Below are 27,409 nucleotides of genomic sequence, written 5' to 3' on the forward strand. Positions count from 1 at the left end.
TTTCTCTATCCTACTGGGGGCAGACTGACTCCTACATGCACATGCATCCTCCGCTGTTGCCATTTCTAATACAAAGTAGTGTTGTTCCGATACCAATATTTTGGTACCAGTACCAAAATTATTTCAATACTTTTTGGTACTTTTCTAATTGAAGGGGACCACAAAAAAATGCATTATTGGCTTTATTTTAACAAAAAATCTTACGGTACTTTAAACATGTTTCTTATTGCAAGTTTGTCCTTAAAAAAAAAAAAAATAAATAAATAAATAAATATTAAAAAAAAAAAATGTGTGTTGTTGTATTGTGCAGGTTTGAAATAAATACTTCAAAAAAAAATAAAAATAAATAGTGATCATACAAGACAACTTGTCTTTTATTAGTAAGTAATCAAACAAAGGCTTCTGATTTGTCTGCTGACATACGCAGTAACATATAGTGTCATTTTCCATTCTATTATTTTGTCAACATTATTAAGGACACATGGTAGAAAATGAATTATGATGATGACGGAACGGTAATTTTCAGAGGCGGTATAGTACCGAATATGATTCATTAGTATCGCGGTACTATACTAATACCGGTATATTGTACAACTCTAATACAAAGTAGCATATAAGAATAAAAAAGACAATATAACATACATCCATAAACGTGGACGCATGTGAAAAAGTGCAATATATTTATCTGTACAGTAATCTATTTATTTATTTATATATATTTATTTATTTTATATATATATTATATATATTATTTATTATTTTATAGCCCTGCGATGAGGTGGCGACTTGTCCAGGGTGTACCCTGCCTTCCGCCCGATTGTAGCTGAGATAGGCTCCAGCGCCCCCCGCGACCCCGAAGGGAATAAGCGGTAGAAAATGGATGGATGGATATTATTTATATATATTTATTTATTTATATATGCACCTTATTGCTATTTTATCCTGGACTACCATGACCTTATGTAACGAAATTTTGTTCTTATCTGTGCTGTAAAGTTCAAATTTGAATGACAATAAAAAGGAAGTCTCGTCTATATAGTTCGAACTTATATCCGTCAGTAGACTCAATAGGGAAGCGCCAAAAACTACAACATGTATGACAGGTAGAAAACACAGTCGAAGTGGAGGCACGTAAATAAGACCGCTCACAAAACGGAGCATCCGAAAGAGACGGTCAAAAAGCGGCATTGTGTTGGTCTGTAAATAATAATCTATGCAAAATGTTGACTAAAGAACCACTATTGCATGTAATGTAGACCACAAGAAAGTGTTTGAAATCCAGAAAAAAAAAATCATAATACGACCCCTTTAAGACTCGGGGAGACAGGGTCTTTTCCGCGGTGGACTTCTGAAAAATACAAGAATTCAACCAAATTTGCAACCCTAAATCCGAAAAAAACAAACATTTAAGCAGTCACCGCATCTAATGTGTCCAAAGTGTGTATCCAAAGTCCAATAAAGATGACGTCGACCAAAAAGTGGAGTATAGTAGTTGAGAGTGAAGTAATCGTGCATTAACCGAAATCGAGGTAAAGGGTTAAATTATTCATGATTTCGATTTTTTTCCATAAACGCCCAGCCCAAGTGTGCTTAAAGTGCTAAAGTTCAAACACACTAAAAAAACGAACGTTGTCACTGATGTCAAAAGTTACCCTGATAGCCCCCAACTTTCCGACAATGAACGATGTTTATAATTGAACATTTCTCTAATGTCGCAGAATATGACCCAGATAACCTCAAGTAACCACATTTTATTATTGGTGACTTGCTGAATAGCCATTACTCAAAGTGTGTACATAGATAATAAAAGTGACACGTTCATAGCAGAATGACGTTCAACAACATTTCACTTACTGACACATTACGGCACTCAGGCTGCTATTTGCGCCTGTTAAAAAACATGGTGCAGCAGCATTTAGGCAGGTAGTGGTAGCGCTCTGGACTCTGAATATCAATTGCGGGGGGAGAAAAGGACAAGACGGCGAAATGGGTATCGACAGCCAGCGAGGGGGGCGGGCGACATGGCGGGGGGGTTGGGTTGGGGAAGCAGGCTATCTGCCGGTGATGGATGCGAGCTTAGCACACAGACTTAAGACACAGTTGGAGCTGATAGTCTTCCAAACCCGACGTGAATGCTAACTAGCTTGAAGCCATTCACCACGACGAGACAGGGTGCCAGCGGAAGGGTCAGCACGCAAAATTATATACAGGCTTACTGAAAAATACAAATGAAGTTAGGAGCCATAGCACAAATAATGCAAATACCATTTTCTTTTAACCCTTTTGGCATACTAACAAAGTCCATGACTTGTTAAATGTTGGCCATCAATCATATCATTTAGTTAAAGGGGAACTGCACTTTTTGGGGGATTTTGCCTATCGTTCACAATCATTATGAAAGTCGTTTTTTTTAAATGCATTCTAACTCGTAAATAAAAGTCTGCTTACAGCACAGCAAATGGGAGGGAGTCTATTTTGCCCATAAAACCCAATATAATAACCATACAAAAAGCATCAACAATACTTGAAAGTATTGGGTGACTTGAATATTAACCAAGTATTAGTGATATTGTTATTATAAGTGCTAACGTGGATGAACTATTTGTAGAGGCGCCATGATCACGAGCGTGTGTGCCTATGTTGACATGATCGACTGATCAGCTGCTTCCTCGTTTCCTTGCTGGTCAAACTTTAACGTAGATCAAAAATCATGCCTCTCACCTGGATAGTAGAAGGACGAGGACGTATTCCGACATGTTGGTACACTTTGACAGCCAATTTGGATCCAGAATTTGGCGGCGGAGTCCAACCCTCACTGAAAACGGATCCGACTTACCAACATTAATGGAGTACTTTCCCAAAATAAACCGGGAAAAAACGTCTCTGTCCAGCTGGACCAAACAAACAACTGTCTATCGAGCAAGTCACTATAATAATGATCACAGGGAGCGCACGGCCACAATCAGACAGTCCGATACTAGACCCCATACTCTCTGAGCACTCCCCACAGGACTTCCCCGGGGACACGGTCGAATGCCTTCTCCAAGTCCACAAAACACATGTAGACTGGTTGGGTAAACTCCCATGCACCCTCAAAGACGCTGCCGAGAGTATAGACCTCGTCCACAGTTAAGTTAGTCAATAACCGAAAATAGGTAAATATATCTTAAAACTAGGGAAATTTCTAGAAATAAAATGTTAAAACTGCAAGTGGCAAATATTTTGCAGTGAAATAATGGTAACACCCATTTTGTTTTTCAAGTTGAGTAAAAGGGGAACTGCAATTTTTGGGGAATTTTGCCTATCGATCACAATCGTTATGAGGGACAAGAACACACGACTTTCTTTTAGGAATTTAAAGATAATTTAAAAAACGCTTGAAAGATGCGGCTAATATGAATCACCCTTGTAGCTTTCAAAGCCCTCTAAAAAAATGTCAAAACCCTCCATCAACGTTTTATATACACTATCTAATTATATATATCTAATGTAGTAACAGACACGTTCATAACAATATGTAATATGTAGAATATTTACCGTATTTTGGTTACTTTAAGCATTGCCGGAACGTCTTTCCTCATCGCGTTTACTTCCGTTTCCATAGCAATGCACTTCCGACGTCCGGCAACATATATGTGTTCCTACTTGCGGAAACAAACGCATATGTGTTTTAATCCTGGAAGACTTAGTAACAGACAACAAAGACGGCTATTTTTGGAGGACAAATGAGGATTCACAACCTTATCTTTTTGGAGCTGAATATACGGAGGATGAACTACTGCTTAAACTAGCGTGCACAAAGTGAGGGTGAAACGGAGCAGACATAAGATGAGAGAGTGAGGTCGCCGTGACTTCCGGGTGTAAATGTGGAACTTGAAGCCAGGTTATGCCAACAATAATGGCTTACTTCCCCAAAATAAACCGGAAAAAACATCTGCGGCCAGCTGGACCAAACAAACAACTGTCTATCGAGTAAGTCACACTTTAAATATTGATCATGATACATGCAGCACACCATGCTTGTTATTACAACTACAGTACATATGCTGTCAAGTTAGTTGCATACAAGCAAAACATAAAATAATACTTTACAGATACTGTAATATAATGTTTAATATAATCATGTTTTTCAGTCAGTACAGATTGGTGTCCTATTGCATTGTGTTGTGCATTACAAACTCATAAGCGATTCGGGTGATGACGAAAAAGCTATCGTACCTCTTGCCGTAGCTCGGTTACGGCTTATACCGTAGCATGCCGGTGTATTACTATGCTAGAAAAATGTTCCTCAGTGTTCACTCTTACAATAACAATGTCGCAACAGCTTGGTTATTATACAGGTTATAGAACGTAAATGACATATTGTTGGTGTTTTTTGGATGTGTTTTTAAAGTGATTTAGCGTTAGAATTGATTGCTCCCATTGGCTGCATTGCTAGCCACCAAAAAGAAGCAAACAAGCAAACAATTAGAATGCAAAAAATATATATATTTTGTTTTCTTGTCTTACATAAGAATAGGAAAACCATTCCAAAAAAAAGTACAGTTCCCTTTTAAAGTTAGAATGCATTAAAAACAATATGTCTGTCTTCTTGTCTCTCATAATAGCAACATTCAAAAAAAGTGCAGTTCCCTTTTAATGAAACAGGAGTTGTTTTTTTTACTAATGTTAATTGTTCGGCCATGGCAAAAAGTCTATAATTTGATACATCCCAAAATGTATACATCTTGTTTACAGGAATTGTTTTCACCTTTTGAGTCACAATGGTGACATAAAAGTATTGATATTGTAAGTTGGTAAAATAACGATACATTATAAGCAATACTGACATTTTATTGTTTTAATTCCTGAAGGTAGCGCTTGTTTTGTTTGTCCATGAACTGGGATGCTGCTGTCTTGGGAAACAATACAATTCACTGCAATATTGATATTTTCGTTCACCATCCATTGTTCATAAACAGGAATTTGGAATGGTAGTGCCCATAAATTTGTCATTTGGCGAAAGTCGACATGATGCATCATCAAATCTTTGCAGTGGACGTAGTGATAATTTGTGAACGATGCTGCTCGTTTGGTTGCTATGCTCCATGAAACACGTTCTTTTCCACATTTATTTTTTTTAAATCAAACTGTTAAGGTAGAGCAGGGTCAGCCGGAAAAGAATCCGTAAAAATCGTAAACTACTCACCCTGTCAAATGCTAATGTTTGCCTTACCTTTGAGACATGATCTTGTAGGCGTCAGGCAGGTAGCATCGGGTGTTTTCCATCTGCGCCGGGTCGGCGTCACAGATTTTGTCGTCGGTCCGTCCGTAGTTGGCGCTCTCGATCATAATTACGTCGGTGCCTGGGCAGCGCAGCTCAATGGGGTAGCCCTCACATGACAGCTCCCTCCTCACCACCGCCATTGGGATGGGCGCTCGACTGAAGGCTGCAATACGACATAACAAATAGGAGCTTTAACATGTGGACGTTCTGCTAATAAATGACCTGACTGAGAGGACAGTGTGTGGGAGCACTTGGTTGTTTGGCGGGGGCGGGCAGGACAGGCGGGGCAAGAGTCGAGTGGGAGACAGATACTGATCAAACATAATCAACAACATTTGGCTGTGAGCAAAATAAACACTCGTTACAGGCACAGCCAAGTGAGACACGATGCCAGAACAACACATTAGTAAAAAAAGAATGCATGATCTACACAAGCTCGTCGAAGATCTTCTATTTGACAGGACGGAGTTTAGTCCACGTTTTTTTCCAAGGGGGACCCCGGGCCCTTTTTTATTAACTCCTAGCAAATTGTAAAATAAATATTTTTTTATCAGTGAGATTCATCATCAACTATTACACCAGTTGGATTTGTCAGCTGTAACACATACACTGTAGAGCAGTGTTTTTCAACCTTTTTTGAGCCAAGGCACATTTTTTGCTTTGACAAAATCCGGAGGCACACCACCAGCAGAAATCATTAAAAAACGAAACTCAGTTGACAGTAAAAAGTCATTGTCGCAATTGTTGGATATGACTTTAAAGCATAACCAAGCATGCATCAATGTAGCTCTTGTCTCAAAGTAGGTGTACTGTCACCACCTGTCACATCACGCCGTGACTTATTTTGAGTTTTTTGCTGTTTTCCTGTGTGTAGTGTTTTAGTTCTTGTCTTGCGCTCCTATTTCGGTGGCTTTTTCTCTTTTTTTGGTATTTTCCTGTAGCAGTTTCATGTCTTCCTTTGAGCGATATTTCCTGCATCTACTTTGTTTTAGCAATCAAGAATATGTCAGTTGTTTTTATACTTCTTTGTGGAGACATTGTTGATTGTCATGTCATGTCCGTATGTACATTGTGGACGCCGTCTTTGCTCCACAGTAAGTCTTTGCTCCACAGTAAGTCTTTGCTCCACAGTAAGTCTTTGCTGTCGTCCAGCATTCTGTTTTTATTTACTTTGTAGCCTGTTCAGTTTTAGTTTCGTTCTGCATAGCCTTCCCTACGCTTCAATGCCTTTTCATAGGGGCACTCACCATTTGTTTATTTTTGGTTCAAGCATTAGATACCTTTTTACCTGCACGCTGCCTCCCGCTGTTTCCGACATCTACAAAGCAATTAGCTACCGGCTGCCACCTACTGATATGGAAGAGTATTACACGGTTACTCTGCCGAGCTCTAGACAGCACCGACACTCAACAACAACATATCATTTGCAGAGTATAACTACAGGTTTGCAAAAAATATTTTTTGGACCAGTTAGGGTGAAGTTGCATAATTTCCCACGGCACACCAGACAATATCTCACGGCGCGGCATACTGGTTGAAAAACACTGCTGTAGAAGATGTGAATGTGTTGCTTAGATTCTGTAGCTTAACATAAACTGACCTACATTGGCTTGGCTTCAAAGCACTTCAGCACTTACAAATGAGAAATAAACGTGACGTCACAATGACAAAATCATGGTGAACATTATAGATATCATAAATCTGGTTTTACTGGAGCAATTTTCACCGCTTAAAGATTCATGGACAGTTAGAAGTCTGCACCAATAATTGAAAGGGAGCACCTGTGTGTCTGTGTCATCATGCTACGCCACCTTTTATTGCATGTTTGTGTATGTACTAGGGTTGTAGTATAGTACCGCGATACTAATGAATCATTTTCGGTACTATACAGTCTCTGAAACGTACCGGTCACATTTGTAATATCATCCAAAACTAATGTAAAGTATCAAACAACAGAAGAATAAGTGATTATTACATGTTAACAGAAGTGTAGATAGAACATGTTATAAGAGAAAGTAAGCAGATATTAACAGTAAATGAACAAGTAAATTAATCATTAATTTTCTACCACTTGTCTTTATTAATGTTGACAAAATATAAGAATGATAAATGACACAATATGTTACTGCATATGTCAGCAGACTAATTAGGAGCCTTTGTTTGTTTACTTACTACTAAAAGAAAAGTCGTCTAGTATGTTCACTATTTTATTTAAGGACCAAACGTTTGGACACACCTTCTCATTTCAATGCGTTTTCTTTATTTTCATGACTATTTACATTGTAGATTGTCACTTAAGGCATCAAAACTATGACACCTGAGAAGTGAAAACCATTTCCGGTGACTACCTCTTGAAGCTCATCGAGAGAATGCCAAGAGTGTGCAAAACAGTAATCAGAGAAATGGTTGTCTATTTTGAAGAAACTACAATATAAAATCTGTTTTAAGTTATTTCACCTTTTTTTGTTAAGTACATAACTCCACATGTGTTCATTCATAGTTTTGATGCCTTCAGTGACAATCTACAATGTAAATAGTCATGAAAATAAAGAAAACCCATTGAATGAATGAGAAGGTGTGTCCAAACTTTTGGCCTGTACTGTATTTGTGTTGTTGAGTGGAGCCGAGTTGACTGCACCATCATGTTTGCATTGACCACTTTGTCAGTAAGTATGTTTCCATGCACTAAAATAGTCAGATTTCTCAAATCATTTGGCTTGAAGTAAGCTTTCTACAACACATGGAAACACCAATTGCCATCGATTTTACTTTCTGACACAACCCAGGCAGTGTCCCACGCCTGTCCTGTGTCTCTAAAAGTAGGAGCTAATAATCTCTTCTTTTTCATGAGAAACTTAATAATCGCTGGGTGTAATTTGCCTTTATATTCTATAATTTGTGACGTAGAATGAAAGGGCTAGAAATAAGTTTGCTGTGAAATTCCACATAAAGCCTTCAGTCATTTATCATTTGATGTTTTACAAGCTGTTTTTGCTTTACGTGTCTGCAACCGCATGAAAAGTTATTGTACATGTAACAAACCAAGGCGCAGCAAATATTAAATACTGAGATAAATTGTTGACCGTCCATCATCGGCCCGTTATTGATCAGTCCACCGGAAAAACTCCCGGTACTCCAGATGGCTAGTCCGCCTCTGATCGTGGCTATGGGACATTCCGCTAACGTGAGATTTATTAATCTTGTGTACATATATCTTTCACTGCCTTAGGGCTTAATTTACTAAGGTTTGCGTGTACTAAAACATGTGCAAAGTCCACTGAGTTAGCAGAATAAGGTGTGCAATCCATTTTTCATCTCGGTCTTCATTAATATGCAAAAGCTGATCATCAAAACGCCCACAATACTGGGAGGAGAAGATGCAAATATTGTTTAGCACGCACAACGTGATCCATCAACACTCATCACTGTTTTGCGAGCACTATTTAGAGTTTTATTTAACAAGTGTTAGAAGGATGTGCAAACTGATTGAGCTGCACAGAAAGACGATGGACAGATGAAAATCATCCGTTCTGTGTGTGTGTGTGTGTGTGTGTGTGTGTGTGTCAACATTTTGGACAGTCAGAAATACAAACATATTAGACATATCCTTTATTCAGCAACAACATTTTATAATTTTATAGCTGCTAGAGGACTTAAGGGGCTGATTAAAATGAATTAAATCGATGCGTTTTGGGGTCATTTCATATAATTTTAATAACGTACATTTTATTCACATAAAATATATATGATCAAAATATTTCTTATATGAAAAAAACTTCTTAAGGTATGCATTTTTTGCGTCCTGAGTGGAGTAAGTGCAGCCTCTCACCAACCAATTAGTGCATATTCAGCGGTTAAAAAATAAATTAAAAGTGAATTCCGTTGTAGATGCACTTTGCACTGCTTCTAAAATGCCCATAAAAAGTGGTAGATGTCTCCTGCATGTTTGACAACATAACAAAAAGCCACAGGTAGGGAGAGCATGAATGTGCAGTATATGAAAATATCTCGGTGGTGATACCCCGCACATCCATCCATCCATTTTCTACCACTTGTCCCTTTTGGGGTGGCGGGGGGTGCTGGAGCCTATCTCAGCTGCATAGACCACGTAAAATCCTCATTTAAAATTGGGCGGTCTGCACCACTTTAAAATACATTTTTAGTATATCACACGCAAAACACCCACTAATAGAACAAGCTTTATTTTATAGATTGCACACACTGTTTACCTTGTGGTGTTTGGATCTTAGTAAATCAGGCCCTTGATGCCTAATTCGTGGACCCAAGGAGATGTAAAAAAAAAAAAAGTGTTTTGTATTTCTTGTAATAATAGGAGAAAGAAGTGTGTGTCATCAGATAGTTTGACATGTCAACGTTGGTGATGTTGGGAAAGCTGTTCTAAATTTTGGGAAAAATATTTCTTAAGAGTGAATGGATCCACTTTACCACATACAGATATTTTCTGATGATATCTGGCTTGTATATTTGTCGTTTAAATCGTTAAAATACTATCAACGATGGCTATATTGAAATCTTCCCACCCAAATTAAAGCCAGAAGAAGGGTTGTAAAAGCTTCTTCCCTCAGGCCATAAGACTCTTGAACGCATCATAATAATCCCCTCAATTCCCCCCAAAAACGGATTAACTCGCTGGAATATAAAGATAATATAACATACATCCATAAACGTGGATGCATATGCAAAAGTGAAATATATTTATCGGTACAGAAAACCTATTTATATCTGCACCTTATTGCTCTTTTATCCTGCACTACAACAAGCTAATGCAACAAAATGTTGTTTTTATCTGTATTGTAAAGTTCAAATTTGAATGACAATAAAGGAAGTCTAAGCATACTGCCTCTTATTCACATGGTTGCCATCCATCAGTCTCATAAAAGTGGCCCCCACATCCATTTTTCTTAATAAGCCCTGGTAGGAAAAGTCTGGCCACCCCCTGGTTTATAGTGCCACCCATACTGGTTGGGGGACTACAGATGGAAATTATAATCTGGCTCATTTACAGTCTGTAAAGCAGATTGTTCAATAATGTGCACTGTCTTGAATAATAAATGAATAAATGATAAACATTGAAAAATATGATCGCGTCATAGAACCTCATGACCACTAGCGCCATCACGCTGATAAAATAAACAAAAACTAATACCATTTCGGAGGTTCCTAGTTAGTTCGTTAATTATGTTAGGGTACGGTATTTTCATTTTATAAGAGGTGCTGCTTCATTTAATTAATGGAAGAAAGATGGACGACCAGGAGCTGATTCAACACATCCAACCCTGCGGAGTGATGGTGGACGGGTACCGCCCCCAGATCGATTGATTGATGAGTGAATACGGAGGACGCTGCTCGTCCCACTTTCATGTGGGGCGGGTGAGTGGGGTTATACTGTATGAAGCTGATTTGCAAGAGTACTTGTTTGAATTATTTTCAATAATGCATGAGGGATTATTTATCTTTAAGTGGGAAACAGTTGAGGCAAATAGTTCTCCCAAGTAAATGATGTTTACATATTGCCTCTGGCAACAACCATCTCAAAGGACTTTTATTCTTTTTAAACACGGAGTGAAAAATTATCCAGAAAGTCAACTGTTAAGGAAAATAAACGCCAGGCACATTTAAACTAATAGTACAGGTTATATGTTTGATATAACAATAACAATACTGTGTTGCACCTCTTTTGCTGTTTTTCCCCATTCTTGGCTTTTCCCTGTCAGGGGTCACCACAGCGATCAATCACATGAATGGTTTTGGCTTAGTTCTTACATCTTTTTTGACAATCGAACCTAAGTCCTCTGTCATGAGAGGCAGAAGCAGGTACCATTACACCAGTACTTCTCATAAAGGAGGGCGTGACCCCATGAGTCAGGGTCAGACTTTTCACTAAGGCCCTGTCTACATTAAGCCGGATAACTCCTTAAACAAATAATTATTTAGCCTAAACCCCGTAACAGCCACACTAATCCATCGTTTAAGGTTACCCTCCTTGGATACGTTTCTACACAGGTAAGTGCGCCGTGTATTTCTTGAATTTCCGACTCTTAGCTTTGTATGGACTCATTGATCGCTTACAAACTGAGTCGGGAGAGGAAGTGACGTCAGAAAGACCACGCCCCACACAGGAAGTGACATCAGAAAGAACGCGCCACAGCCAGCTTCATAACAACCTGTTTCATAACTCGGAGGTAACCGCTAGAACGATGGAGGCGAGTCATCCAGACATGCCCGTGTTTATCCTTCTTCTACGTTTGTACATGTACAGACGCTTGTAGAAATCACACATGAATACCTTAAGAGAAGGAAATGCGTGATTGCAGCTATTTCAGATACAACACATTTCAGACGGCAACATGGCAATGTTGAGCGACGGTTTTGGATAAGGCCTGGAAGAACGGCAGCCTGGTGGGATATGTTTGTCAACGAGTGTGTTGTGCCAGAGGAATGGCTAGACAACTTTTGAATGTCCGAATGTACCGAAAAACTTTGTCCATTTGTCGGAGGAGAGACAACGAGAATGCGAGCTCCCGTGGATGTGATAAAAAAAAGCTAGCGTATTACCTGGCCGTCGAGGGAAGACTACGGAAAACAGCGAATGCATTTGGACTGGCAAAGCGGACTGTATCAGCTATTGATATCAGAGATTGATTGTTGTAAAATGTTCTCTATCACATTACTTTCACATGTCCATTAAATTTATGATGGCTCAGGTGTGATTCACTACAATAGGGCCCCACAGCACACTGGATTCCAGTTAATTGAAATACCACAACACTGGATATTGTTCAGATAAGTTTAATTTAATTTAAGAACTTGCACACAAAGCAACACTGGAGGTGACTATGACGTGCGCATTTTCCGCGCATACGTACTAGGTAGTGTTGCGCCGGCGGACGGAGGGGGAGGGGGTCTTTAACTACGGCATTGTGTGTGTGTGGACAGGGATAATGTTAGGTGGGATATAGCCTGTATAACCTTAGTGTCGAAAGGGGCCGAAGTGTCTTCATTAATGCTTGTACAATATACACGACTACAGCTAGGTGGCAACAGTGCTCAAACTAATTGACAGGCCGTCCGTTCAACCCAGCAGAAAGTACACATAATATTGTCCGTGGACAGAACTGACAGGGGAAAGATGGAGACATTTTTGCCAGGAATGAAAAGAAAAACTGAGGATGAATCAAAACAAGTGATGATAACCAGAATATAAAGATCATGAAATGCAAAGAACGACATGGCTTACATACGGTAGGAAATTTGGTGTTGAGTTTAGTATATTCATATATGTATAATGTAGTAACATACACATTCATAACAATATGTAATATGTACAATATTTAGCTTATTTTGGTAATTTTTAAGCATTACCGGAACTTCTTTCCTCAGCACACTTATTTCCGTTTCCATACAGCGCACTTCCGACTTCCTGCAACAAATGCATGTTCCTACTTCTGAAAACGAACACTTGTGTGTTCTAATCATGGCAGAATTGGTAATAGACAACGAAGACGACTATCCATCCATTTTCTACCGCTTGTCTCTCTCTCAGGGTCGCGGGGGTGCTCAAACCTATCCAAACCGGATCCATAAAAGTTATGAACAGAATCGGTGACAAAGGGCAGTCTTGGCTGACTCCAACCCTCACTGGAAATGGGTCCGACTTACTGCCGGCAATGCGGACCAAGCTCTGACACTGATCATACAGGGAGCGGACCGCCACAATCAGACAGTCCGATACCCCATACTCTCTGAGCACTCCCCACAGGACTTCCCGGGGTACACGGTCGAATGCCTTCTCCAAGTCCATAAAGCACATGTAGACTGGTTGGGCAAATTCCCATGCACCCTCAAGGACCCTGCCGAGAGTATAGAGCTGGTCCACAGTTCCACGACCAGGACGAAAACCACACTGTTCCTCCTGAATTCGAGGTTCGACTATCCGACATAGCCTCCTCTCCAGTACACCTGAATAGACCTTACCGGGAAGGCTGAGGAGTGTGATCCCACGATACTTGGAACACACCCTCCGGTTCCCCTTCTTAAAAATTCCATCTCTATTGCAATTACGGGAACTTCTTTTGCCATTTGACTTACTGTGACATCATAATTCATAAAGGTGCCGCCCGTTTGTTCTTCATCTTACATGAATATAAACTTTTAAAACAATAACAAGATGTGTTGAAATATTGATATTGTAACAGGAGAATCATTATTGGAGTAGCAGTATTTTGAATGTCGTAAGTTCACATCCAGCCTACTTTGAATATGTGAAAAGGGACTGCATGTGCATGTCTTTAAGTACAAGGCTACTCCACTTTAAATGCTAAAAACTGTTGAAATCTTCAGGAACATTTTTTTATATAAAGTGGGGCATAATTGATGGCTTTCATCTTACAAACTGGATACAATTACTGCATTTCCCTGATGGCTTTGCTTTTTTCTGGCAGGTGCACTTTGTGGGTTTTTGTTATTGATTCATTGAAGCAAAATGACAACATAATGATGACTTTCTTTTGTGGGAACAAGCACACACTGAGGGGGTTTTGCAAAGAAGGTGATGTCTTACTTGCCTTTATTTTCACAAACAGGAAGTCAATACGCCATATAGAGGATCTTTGACTGTAGCAGTAGGTCAGGGGTCTCCAACCTTTTATCTTCTGAGCTACTTTTACAAAATAAAAAAGGCCGAGAGCTACTCGTTTTTGTAACATTTAATTTCATAGCTATTCCAACCCAAACAAAAGGAATACACTTGTTTGACAAAGAATTAACAAAATGTTGCTATCATTGATATACCGTATTTTTCGGAGTATAAGTCGCACCGGAGTATAAGGCGCACCTGCCGAAAATGCATAATAAAAAAGGAAAAAAAACATATATAAGTCGCACTGGAGCCCAGCCAAACTATGAAAAACCTTGACTTATAGTCCGAAAAATACGGTACTCACATTTGTATTGATTTTATATTTCATTATGCACTTATTTCTAGTGCAGTTTTTTTAATCAATATTTGGCAAAAATAAAATTATTTTGTGTTTGATATGACTGTCAAGACTTACTGTACATTGTACTTTATTTAGGAAGCAGATATCCACTTATACAGTGAGGTCATTGTCGTCATGCTATTTTGTGGTCATTAGTTTTAAGATGTGTAGCGAAGCTTGTTTGTTTTTCCAGAGCTATCCTCCAACTTTGAGTGTACTGATTACATTTCATTTGTATTTTTGATGAAAATAAATGCAATACACTAATTTAAATAAATAGAATTGGTATTGAACGATACATACTTTAATGTGTATTGCAATAGAAGCCTATGTCTATAAATAAAGGAGTGTACGAGTGATCCAACAGCCGCCTACAGACTGAGGAGTGATGTCATCATTGTTAACGATTAGTCGCATCTGTTACGCTCTGCCTGCGACGACATGCCTCCTTTGATCACAGTCGCATTCAAAAACAACAGCTTTTTTGCGTCGAGATAACAAGCGTAGAATAGTGGAAAAAAGCTTGGTGTATATATGCTTGTGAGGTAAATCATGTGGACACGCTGCAATCCAACACGCCGGAGGAACACGCCATGCGGGTTTTCACAGACGCAGGTGTGGAGTTGCGATATCACACGTAAAAAACTGTGAAGATATCTTTTTTTTGGCAACATTGGCGGGAATTCGTTAGCGGGGGAATCGAGGTGGTGTGTTAAAACATTTGTTCCTCTCATTGTGAAGAGCGACTGAACTGTTAGAAATCAAATCTAAAATTTACAATTTCTACCAAACTATTCATACAAAACTTCGGATTTTGGGCCATGCATAATGTTGCCAAGCCTTTATACATTCACAATTTTGGAGTCTGTGTTAGGAATAAGTACAAAAATATACAACAAAAATTACATGAATAGTTATCAAAATTGTCAAGATTAGTTAGTGTCTTATTGTTTTTACCGAGGTGGTCAAGTTTTTGTTGTTGTTTTATTTACCGTATTTTTTGGACTATAAGTCGCAGTTTTTTTCATAGTTTGGCCGGGCTCCAGCGCGACTTATATATGTTTTTTTCCTTCTTTATTATGCATTTTCGGCAGGTGCGACTTATACTCCGATGCGACTTATACTCCGAAAAATACGGTAACTGCTAACAGTGGTTAATGTCTTTGTCAACATCGTTAAAGTTAAGGCAAAGTGCTTTTTTGTTGTCACATTTTTTTACTATAAACAAACATCGTAAGAGTATACACTAGAAGTTTCGTAAACTGTCAGGAATATGATATCATTAACATATTTGTCTTTGTCCTAATGTTAACGCATGTTTTTTCAGTAGTTGATATTTTTATACACATTAAGAATTTAAAGAAACAAAATATGTTTGGACGTAACTGTGAGGAGACATTGTTTTACTGTTTTTAACAGTGGTTATCAAGTTAAGAGTTGTGAATTTTATCAAGTAAAATGCTTAAGAGGCAACTGCAAAGTAGCCTATTTTTGCATAGCGTGTTTTTAATATTGTCAATTACAGTTGTCTACGAGTCTAAATACAAAAAAAGCAAATGGCATCAAAACCGAAAAGCTTTTACCAAAGTCAACCATCATAAATGAAGCTTTCAGCACATACACAATGTTAACATCTATAGTTATATTTTGATAAAGGCGGGGAAAAACATGCTACTTGTAAACGGCGTGTGCAACAACAAACATCAGTAGGCACAAAGTTAAATCATGAAATGCAACCCTACCAGAGCAAAAACAATGCATATTTATCCGGTAGTGTCTTAATACCAATTTCCTTGACCCAGCCACACACAAAACAGTTGTAGGCCTCCATGCTTTTCCAAGTTTTCATCTGTTTTGACAATAGTCCGATACGTCTGGAACACGACCGACGTATAATCCTTGAGATCACTCGACAAATCTTGTTTGATAAGGTATAGGTTATATTTAAATTTTTTGTTTGTATCTTCTTTTTGCAGGACGATTTAAGCTTCTTTTGTACGTAGATAGTTTGCGGGCTGCTTGCTGCACAACAGCCATCCTGGCTTGGTTGACCACCACTGGCTTTCACTTCCGGGAAGAAGTCACATGTCGGAATACAAGCTATATATATATATATATATCAGTGACGTGCAGTCACTAGAGGCAGGTGAGGCGGGGCCTCACCTGCCATCATGGAAAGAAAAAAAATGTAAAATGAAAAAAAATTAATTAAATTGTTATATGTATCCAGTGATTATACTATAAAGTTATTTTCCATTTAACTTCACCAGTTTTAGATTATTTTTATTCAAAATCGCTGAATTTTCACATTTGCCATTCAAATACTGAAAAGAGACGGTGCGGTGATCAGCAGCCAGTTGAGGCACGTCACTGCGTTGTGCCTCAACATGGATTGCGGACGCGGCTAACTGCTGGCCTGCTGTGTAGTGAGACTGTATTGCTATATGAACTATATCATACATTTCCATAGTTTAGTTAGCTGAGGTATATAATGTACAGTGTATTTTGTCAACAACTGTATGTGTGTAACGTATTTATTGTGCTGAACGATCATAAAACGGCTGCAAAAGACGCACTGGCTGAGGCTCGCAGTAATCCCGCCTCCTGCACCCCCGCCGTAGAATGCACCCCCTGACGGGAGTGTTGTATCAACTAAAGCCCACACTTAAACTTTCCACGTGCAAGATTGAATCTATTTAAAAAACTTATTTCATAAGAAGCCAAAAAGTGCAAAAACAATAATGTTCATGTTGGAGGAGTTGTGAATGACTGCAGGGCCACAACATTAGGTACACCTGCAGACTGCAGGTGTATCTAATTCACAACTCCTCCAACACGAACATTATTGTTTTTGCACTTTTTGGCTTCTTATTAAATAACTTTTGTAACCTATTTTTATGGGCTTTCCTCTTTGTGATGTTAAGTTCCTGTTATGCGCTGGTATACAGTATATGCCTTGAGCTCTTATTTTCAAGGCGCTAAGAGCGGAAGTGATGACACGTTGGAGTGGAGCGGAGTTTTTGAAAGAAGGTAAATAAAGTGGTCCTCGTGTAAACTGGAGCCTCCGTGTTTGTTATTTTGTAGTTTCATACAGTATAGGCGACATTTATAAACCCTCGGTTACACTTTTTTAAATAGATTCAATCTTGCACGTGGAAAGTTTAAGTGAGGGCTTTAGTTGCGGTGCATGGACTTCATTTATAAGTAAAGGTAAGACCATAATAATGTTTTTTTTTATTAAATCTGCTTTTTTGTGTGCTACAGTTTGTATGTGTAAAGTTAAAGTTAAGTTAAAGTACCAATGATTGTCACACACACACACTAGGTGAGGGGAAATTTGTCGTCTGCATTTGACCCATCCCCTTGTTCACCCCCTGGGAGGTGAGGGGAGCAGTGGGCAGCAGCGGCGCCGCGCCCGGGAATCATTTTTGGTGATTTAACCCCCAATTCCAACCCTTGATGCTGAGTGCCAAGCAGGGAAGAATGCTGGTATGAGCTTTTAAACATAACCCGTTAACTGCTGCCAATCAAATGGTGAATAAGATACTCTTTAGGGTTCATATGTTTGTAAATCTGACTGTGATGAAGTCAGTGCCTCACCAGCCATGAACCTCACTGCACGTCACTGATATATATATATATATATATATATATATATATATATATATATATATATATATATATATATATATATATATATATATATATATTTTTTTTTTTTTTTTTTTTTTTTTTTTTTTTTTCATTTTATTTAATTTTCCCAGACACGCTGGAAAATAAAATTCATAAATATTATGTATTTTGTATATTGGAATTTTATTTTCCAGCGTGTCTGGGAAAATTAAATAAAATGAAAAGATATATATCGCGGAAAATTAAATAAAATGAAAAGATATATGTATATATATATATATATATATATATATATATATATATATATATATATATATATATCTTTTCATTTTATTTCATTTTATATATATATATATATATATATATATATATATATATATATATATATATATATATATATATATATATACATATATCTTTTCATTTTATTTAATTTTCCGCGATATATATCTTTTCATTTTATTTAATTTTCCCAGACACGCTGGAAAATAAAATTCCAATATACAAAATACATAATATTTATGAATTTTATTTTCCAGCGTGTCTGGGAAAATTAAATAAAATGAAAAAAAAAAAAAAATATATATATATATATATATATATATATATATATATATATATATATATATATATATATATATATATATATCTTTTCATTCTATTTAATTTTCCCAGACACGCTGGAAAATAAAATTCATAAATATTATGCACACTCTCCGATTGATTCAAAAAGTGCATAGAAAAGCTGCTTTAACAGCATTTATGTCACTGCACGTCACACGTCGGTGGTATCATGTGCATACCGCGATTAGATGAAAATAATACTTTATCCTACCTTCGCTTGTGATTCCTCATAGCCTGAAGCAAAGGGCAAGGAGCTCTGGCTGAGCGCTTGCTTTAATGTCCGAGAAAGTACATCCACCTCGCTGCTGCTTTAAAGATCTAGGAGAAGTTCTTACATGATGTTCAAACGCCGACATTTTGTATGATTTAAGGGGGGGAAGTGTTGCTGTAATTCGGAATTGTCCAACCTCAGGGGACTTTGCACGTTGTTGAACAGTAAAAAGCTACAACAACACCTCCATTTGGCACACTGTTAACAAATCCCTTCACTTTTTATGTCCCCTTATAATGGATGGAAAATCAATAGCACCTTGATATTAGGAGTCGCCAAGTACTCGCACGCCGCGCTATGACTGACAGCAGCACGGCGGGTGTCAGGGCGGGGTTAAACACCTGCGTGTTTTATAGGCGTGTTTACCGTATGTCTGCCCCATAAATGTATTAGCATCCCTGCTAGCAGGAAGACGGCGAGAAAATGCTGAGTGATGCCGTTTAAATTGCTATCACCCAGTGGCGGGGTGTCGTGGGGGGGCCGCGTATAATGAGGCAAGTATTGACGGCGAGGTCAAGAGGCGGCGGATGCACGTTGGTATTAGCGCAAGTGTACAGGCAAACAAGGTGGGAGGTTTTTCCCCCTCTCTGCACAGCACTGCACTGACATAAAAACATCAGTTGTGAAGGATTCCGGTCATATAAGACGAGCAAAACCAAAAATATATCATAAGGCTAGAATGAAGTAAAACAGCCAGCATGAAGGTCATCTTGTGTGGTTTTAAATGTAAATGCTGGTAATGATTCTGTGGAATCTTCGCCGGTCATTTACACGCTAGTCATTAGCTACATGCTAATTTGCATTCACTTGGTGAAATTAATTTTTGTGAGTGCATGTCATCGATTTTTACCAATCATTTGTATTGCGTAATGTGTTCCAGCAGCAGCCGGCCATATAGTTCCATCTCCAGTTCTATGGTTGAGTTGAGTTGAGTTTGAGTTTATTTCGAACATGCATGCATACAACATGATACATCACAATTTCCAGTTTCTCTATTCAACATGTTCGAAAAGGAGTAGGAAGAAGCAGAGCTTATTTAATCCTACCCCTTTTCTTTTACATAACAGTTGCTAAAACTTTTATTCACTTCCTGTTCTCAATTTATTCACAACATACTCCATAAGTAATCACAATAAAAATAAATAAATAAATAGTAATTGGTGAAGTAAGTTATATTTCATATGATGAGATAAGTAAGATTATTTTGAGAATGAAAGAATGGATGGATGAAATACATTCAGAATGTTTATCATGGTTCTTCTTCTTTGTACTTTGCAAACACTTTAAGTTTGAAGAGTTTCTTGAAGTGGATCATATTAGTACATTGATTGCTTTGCTTAATCCATTCCATAATTTAATTCCACATACTGATATACTGAAGGTCTTAAGTGTTGTACGTGCATACAAATGTTTTAAATTACATTTTTCTCTAAGATTATATTTCTCCTCATTTTTTTGAGAAGAATTGTTGTATATTCTTGGGTAGCAGATTATAGTTTGCTTTGTGTATAATTTTAGCTGTTTACAAATTCACTATGCCATGGAATTTCAGTATCTTTGATTCAATATATATATTTATATTTGTAAGTTCTCTACATCCAACATTATCTATAATTCTAACTGATCTTTTTTATAACACCATTCGGGAATGAAGTGTACTTTTGTAATTATTTCCCCATATTTCTACACAGTAACTCAGATATGGTAACACTAGTGAGCAGTAGGTTATCAACACACTTCATAATTACGTATTTAAACTCCTAATTTTTCCACTTGCACTGTGTTCGGATCTACAGGTGCGATTGTATGGTACATACAGTGTCATTGACTTTTATTAATTAACTATTGATTATGTTATACTTTATGCAGCACACAAAAAAAAACACACACTTAAGGTGTATCGTTACTTCACATATTTTCTGTTTCACCAGTAAATTTGGATTAATACCACGTTAGGAACGCTTAACTTTACTGGTGCCACTATCAGGTCAGCATTATACATTATAACTGTGTTAATGCAGGCACCACTTGTCATGTAACCCCAGTGTACAGTGGTACCTCAACTTAAGAGTGCTCCAACTTAAGAGTACTTTGAGATAAGAGCTGTCTCTCTGCTAATTGTTACGCTCTAAGTTGTAATGAAAATAGTTGCATCCCTGCCATTAGTTGGTGTAGCAAATGCTGCAGTGAACCCAGTAAGATCCGCCCAAAACATCTGGTCTTAGTCGCTATCATAGCATAGCTTTGTTTTACAACCATGGGAAAGAAGAAAGTGATTGTGAAGGACAATGCTGAGAAGAGGAAGAAGTGGATGATATTCATTGAATTAAATTAATAAATCATCAAAGCGAACTTGGCGAAGCAGTTTGAGCGCATCACTGCTAGTCTGCATCATCGAAGCACAATGAGTCTAATGTCAGCTTAGGATGTTAAAACTATTTCTCAACGGTGGACATTTAAAATAAGGAAAAGCTGCAGATTGTGTGTTTGACAGAGAAGCAACGAGAGGAAATCCTCTAACCAGAGTAAATACTGTACATTATTATTACATTATAGTTGTTTGTATTGCATTATATTGTATTGTTTCTATACTTTTTATCTAAAAGTCTGTTGTTCTTTTTAAAAGTCATGTTATGTGTTAAAATGGTGCTTTTTTGGAGGGCTGCAAACACCAATTAAGTTGATGTTAATTAATTTCAATGTTAATTTGAGGCAGCACGGTGGCAGAGGGGTTAGTGCATGTGCCTCACAATACGAAGGTCCTGAATTCAATCCCGGGCTCGGGATCTTTCTGTGTGGAGTTTGCATGTTCTCCCCGTGACTGCGTGTGTTCCCTCCGGGTACTCCGGCTTCCTCCCACCTCCAAAAACATGCACCTGGGGAAAGGGGATTGGCAACAAATTGGCCCTAGTGTGTGAATGTGAGTGTGAATGTTGTCTGTCTATCTGTGTTGGCCCTGCAATGAGGTGGCGACTTGTCCAGGGTGAACCCCGCCATACGCCCGAATGCAGCTGAGATAGGCTCCAGCACTCCCCGCGACCCCGAAAGGGACAAGCGGTAGGAAATGGATGGATGGATGGATGTTGATTTGATAGTGAAGTGAATTATATTTATATAGTGCTTTTCTCTAGTGTCTCAAAGCGCTTTTACATAGTGAAACCCAATATCTAAGTTACATTTAAACCAGTGTGGGTGGCACTGGGAGCAGGTGGGTAAAGTGTCTTACCCAAGGACACAACGGCAGTGACTAGGATGGCGGAAGCAGGGATCGAACCTGGAACCCACAAGTTGCTGGCACGGCCACTCTACCAACTGAGCTCTACCGCCTGTTTAGAGTTCAAGGCATCACAGAACCAATTCAACTTGTAAGTTGAGGTGTTATTGTGTTTTCTTTACACTCTCATTGAATTTTCCACCCTGTTTTTTGGTAAAGTTCCATTACCACGTCTAGGTTTTTCGTCACAAAAAACATTAGTTTTGCTGTTAATCTTTCCTATTCTTGGGGAAAGTCTCATGAGATTTGGTGCCACCACGTTTGACTTTTTAAGCATATTTTCCCCAATAAAGTGTTATCCCAATTATACCACTTTCTGGGTGTTCAGCTTCACAGTTGAGGCTGGAGTTTTTTTTTCTCCTCCTGTTTTGTCATTGAACAATATTGTGGTTGTGTCTCAGATAAATCGATTGGGAGTTTTGGACGTGGTCCTTTCAACACAAAAGAAGGTCCCTCCATTGAGAAGCCATTTTCTTATTAATTGTACTCTCATTACAATAAAAGGAAGGACAGAAGGGCAATGGATGTAGTGCCTGACTGCTAACTGCGTTGCCTCCTCGCTTGGAGAGACGCCAATGTCAAGTCGTCTACACTCCGGTGCTTCAGGCGGGAATTACACAGTATACTTTATGGACTACTTTTAACTTTGCAATCACACACACATTTTCCTCACATTGCATAAATGACGCATACTAACATTAACGTGAATGCTTGTCTCTTAACATGGCAAATGTTTTGACACTATTTCCACATTCACCCATTCACACACACTGATGGCGGGAGCTGCCATGCAAGGCACTAACCAGGACCCATCAGGAGCAAGGGTGAAGTGTCTTGCTCAAGGACACGACGGACGTGACTAGGATGGAAGAAGGTGAGGATTGGACCAGGAACCCTCAGGTTGCTGGCACAGCCACTCTCCCAACTGCGCCACGCCATGCACAATAGCGTGTGAAGGCGTGCCTCCCAGCACCACAAGTATGTGTTTTAACGTATAATAACAAAAGCATGAACACTCGTTTCTCAGCATTCACACAATATATAAAATAGACATATAAAATAACAATACTACAGTCGTCTCTCGTCTATCGCTGTAAATTGGTTCTGTACATACCGTGATGAATGAATTTCCACAAAGTAGGAAACATTCCTTATAAATCAAAATGTTTTTATAGCTTGAACATAAAAAACTGGACACATGAGGACTTTGAATATGACCAATGTATGATCCTGTAACAACTTGGTATAGGATTGATACCCAAATTTAGACTTAGACTTAGACTTAGACTTCCTTTTTATTGTCATTCAAATTTGAACTTTACAGCACAGATAAGAACGAAATTTCGTTACATAAGCTCATGGTAGTGCAGGATAAAAAAGCAATAAGGTGCATATATAAATAAATAAATATATATAAATATATATATAAAATAAATATATATATATATATATGGGGACGGCGTGGCGAAGTTGGTAGAGTGGCCGTGCCAGCAATCGGAGTGTTGCTGGTTACTGGGGTTCAATCCCCACCTTCTACCATCCTAGTCACGTCCGTTGTGTCCTTGGGCAAGACACTTCACCCCTTGCTCCTGATGGCTGCTGGTTAGCGCCTTGCATGGCAGCTCCCGCCATCAGTGTGTAAATGTGTGTGTGAATAGGTGAATGTGGTAATACTGTCAAAGCGCTTTGAGTACCTTGAAGGTAGAAAAGCGCTATACAAGTATAACCCATTTATAAATAAATGATAAATGGGTTGTACTTGTATAGCGCTTTTCTACCTTCAAGGTACTCAAAGCGCTTTGACACTACTTCCCTGGTTGCGCACGGCCACTCTCCCACTGTGCCATGCCGTCCCTATTTATCATTTATTTATACATATATATATATATATAAATAAATAAATAGATTACTGTACAGATAAATATATTGCACTTTTTCACATGCGTCCACGTTTATGGATGTATGTTATATTGTCTTTTTTATTCCAGCGAGTTAATCTATTTTGGGGGGAGTTGAGGGGATCATTTAATTATGATGCGTTCAAATTTGTGGTATCATCCAAACCTAATGTAAAGCATCCAATCAACAGAAGAATAAATTACCGTATTTTTCGGACTATAAGTCGCAGTTTTTTTCATAGTTTGGCCGGGGGTGCGACTTATACTCAGGAGCAATTTATGTGTGAAATTAAGACATTACCGTAAAATATCAAATAATATTATTTAGCTCATTCACGTAAGAGACTAGACGTATAAGATTTCATCGGATTTAGCGATTAGGAGTGACAGATTGTTTGGTAAACGTATAGCATGTTCTATATGTTATAGTTATTTGAATGACTCTTACCATAATATGTTACGTTAACATACCAGGCACGTTCTCAGTTGGTTATTTATGCCTCATATAACGTACACTTATTCAGCCTGTTGTTCACTATTCTTTATTTATTTTAAATTGCCTTTCAAATGTCTATTCTTGGTGTTGGGTTTTATCAAATAAATTTCCCCCAAAAATGCAACTTATACTGCAGTGCGACTTTTTTTTCCTTCTTTATTATGCATTTTCGGCCGGTGCGACTTATACTCCGGAGCGACTTATACTCCGAAAAATACGGTATTATAACATTTTAACAGATGTAGATAGAACATGTTAAAATACAAACTAAGCAGACATTAACAGTAAATGAACAAGTAGATTAATAATTCATTTTCTACCAGTTAGTACCACTTAGTCCTTAATAATTTTAACAAAATAATAAAATGGTAAATGACACAATATGTTACTGCATATGTCAGCAGACTAAATTAGAATCCTTTGTTTGCTTACTTACTAATAAAAGACAAGTTGTCTTGTATGTTCACTATTTTATTTAAGGACAAACTTGCAATAAGAAACATTTGCTTAATGTACCGTAAGATTTTTTGTTAAAATTAAGCCAATAATGTCATTTTTTGTGGTCTCCTTTATTTAGAAAAGTATCGAAAAGTACCGAAATAATTTTGGTACCCGTACCAAATTATTGGTATCGGGACAACATTAATATATGAGCCAATCAGTGATCACTATACTAAACGGTGCACTCAATTTGGTTCCTATTTGTTTTTCAGGTATTTTCAATTGCATTTATTGCTATTATTACTGCCATTATTCTCTCAAGGTCGTGTTTTAATACATGTATTAATGTATTATTTATATGTTATTTTTACGTATACTTTAAAATGCTTTACACTATTTTTAGAGGGTGTTAATTTGAGTTATTCTCAAGTGTGGACGTCTCAGAGGTGGCATTTTTTTCCCTAAATCCACAGTGCCATGTCATGTTTAGTTATTGTCAATGTTGCTGTGTGTGCGCGTGTGTGTGTGTCTGTGCATGTGTGTGTGTGTTTTCGTCTCTTTTTTTTTCTTTTGGTGTCAAAACTTTGTGTTGCCACTTGCATATGCATTAAAAGTGCAATGTAAATAAAGATTTATTGATTGATTGAGATCCTTTCGTGGCCAATACGACTGTAGTACTGATATTGTTAGTTTATTTAGTCATTGTTATGCTTGAACATGCTTAATTTAGGACCAGACAATTGTGGAGTATGTTTTAAAACATTTAAAATACATCCCCAAAAAAATCTATGATGTAATGAAGCCACGATATTTGAAGCGTGATGTGGCAAGGGACGTCTGTATTCGTTGTCGTCTCTCAGCGCTGACGCATTTTTGACGTGTAATAACATTAGTATGACTGCTTGTCTCTCAGCATTACGCAACTTTTTTTCGCCCACAAAATATCAACATAATCGTTACTACATAGCATTAACATAATGCATTTTAGGAGGCAAAATTGCAATGATGTGCTGATCTTTCAGCATTTACAATGTATGGTAATGCTTGTCTCTCAGCAAAGAGAATGCACTTTTTGGACACACAACAGAATCACAGCACTGACACACGGTTGCATATTAGCAGTAATGTTAGGCTTGTCTCTCAGCATTAAAACATTTTTGACGCGCAAAAACTGAATGCTCTCAACATTATCAACACATTTATGGAAGTAGAATTGTCTCACATTAACTTATCAATATGATAATACATATGCATATATCAATAAATATACAAATACAAATGCAAATTTGATATACAAATAAATAATTTGTATAAATAAACACGTATTTGTAAATATATTTTTGAGATTTGAACATATATACAAATAAAATGTATGAATATAAAAATGTCACATACAAATAAATCAAGAATTTGTATAAACAAACATGTATTTGTAAATATATTATTGAGATTTGAATATAAATATGCTTGATTTTGTATTTGTATTTGTATTGAATTTGCATATATGGATCGCTTTTTTGCTTTTGTGTCGATGAGACATTCCTCCCACAAACCAGATGCACAAATAAATGTGACCTACACACTCCCCTGAACAACCAGCAGAGGGCACTGCAGCCAGAGCGGTCTGGGTCACAGAGCATTATATGCATTATATATGCAAAATGCCCGGAGTTCTCTGCACAAAAACAATCCACGTCTTTACAGAGAGAACGCACAACGGGCCTGAGCTAGCCAATGTTAGCGTTGTATTAGCTAATGCTAATTCATCCAGTTAATCTGAAAGACTGTACTAACTGCTTATTTTATTGTATCAGTGCCGTTTAATGACCTTGTCCCGATGTAGATACTGATCTCTTATCAGTGCAATGGGTGTCAAATCATCCCAAAAGTCATGACGTAATATGACCCTCCCTAGTGTGCCTCTGGTTGGCTCTCCAGTGTCTGACCATGTCTGCACGCTCTGGCTGCAGTGCCGTCTGCTGGTTGTTCAGGGGAGTGTGTAGGTCACATTTATTTGTGCATCTGGTTTGTGGGAGGAATGTCTCATCGACACAAAAGCAAAAAAGCGATCCACATATGTAAATTCAATACAAATACAAATACAAATACAAAATCAAGCATATTTATATTCAAATCTCAAACATATATTTACAAATACATGTTTATTTAAACAAATTCTTGATTTATTTGTATGTCACATTTTTATATGTATACATTTTATTTGTATATAGTTTCAAATCTCAAAAATATATTTACTAAAACGCATTTATTTATACAAATGATTTATTTATTTGTATATTACATTTTTATTTGTATATTTATTAATATATGCATATGTATTAATATCATATTGATATATATAAGTTGATGTGAGACAATTCTTCTTCCATACACATTTGTTTGATGCAAAATAACAATATAAATGCTCTCTATATGAATGGTTTGACATTTACACAAATAATAGTATTGTGCACTGATGGCCTCAAAGAAATAGAAATATTTAAATT

The 27,409-nt window shown here is 37.7% G+C and overlaps 1 protein-coding gene across 1 annotated transcript in view; it reads right to left on the reverse strand.

Annotated features, from left to right (window-relative positions):
• Positions 1 to 27,409, reverse strand: part of LOC133605878 (adhesion G protein-coupled receptor L3-like) — a 381,662-nt gene that overhangs the window by 225,822 nt on the left and 128,431 nt on the right. The window contains exon 4 of the mRNA XM_061959234.1: positions 5,216 to 5,429. Coding sequence (XP_061815218.1) covers positions 5,216 to 5,429 — 214 coding nt within the window. The remainder of the gene's footprint in view (positions 1 to 5,215; positions 5,430 to 27,409) is intronic.

The sequence above is a fragment of the Nerophis lumbriciformis genome, linkage group LG05, assembly GCF_033978685.3.
Source record: "Nerophis lumbriciformis linkage group LG05, RoL_Nlum_v2.1, whole genome shotgun sequence".
Classification (NCBI taxonomy): domain Eukaryota; kingdom Metazoa; phylum Chordata; class Actinopteri; order Syngnathiformes; family Syngnathidae; genus Nerophis; species Nerophis lumbriciformis.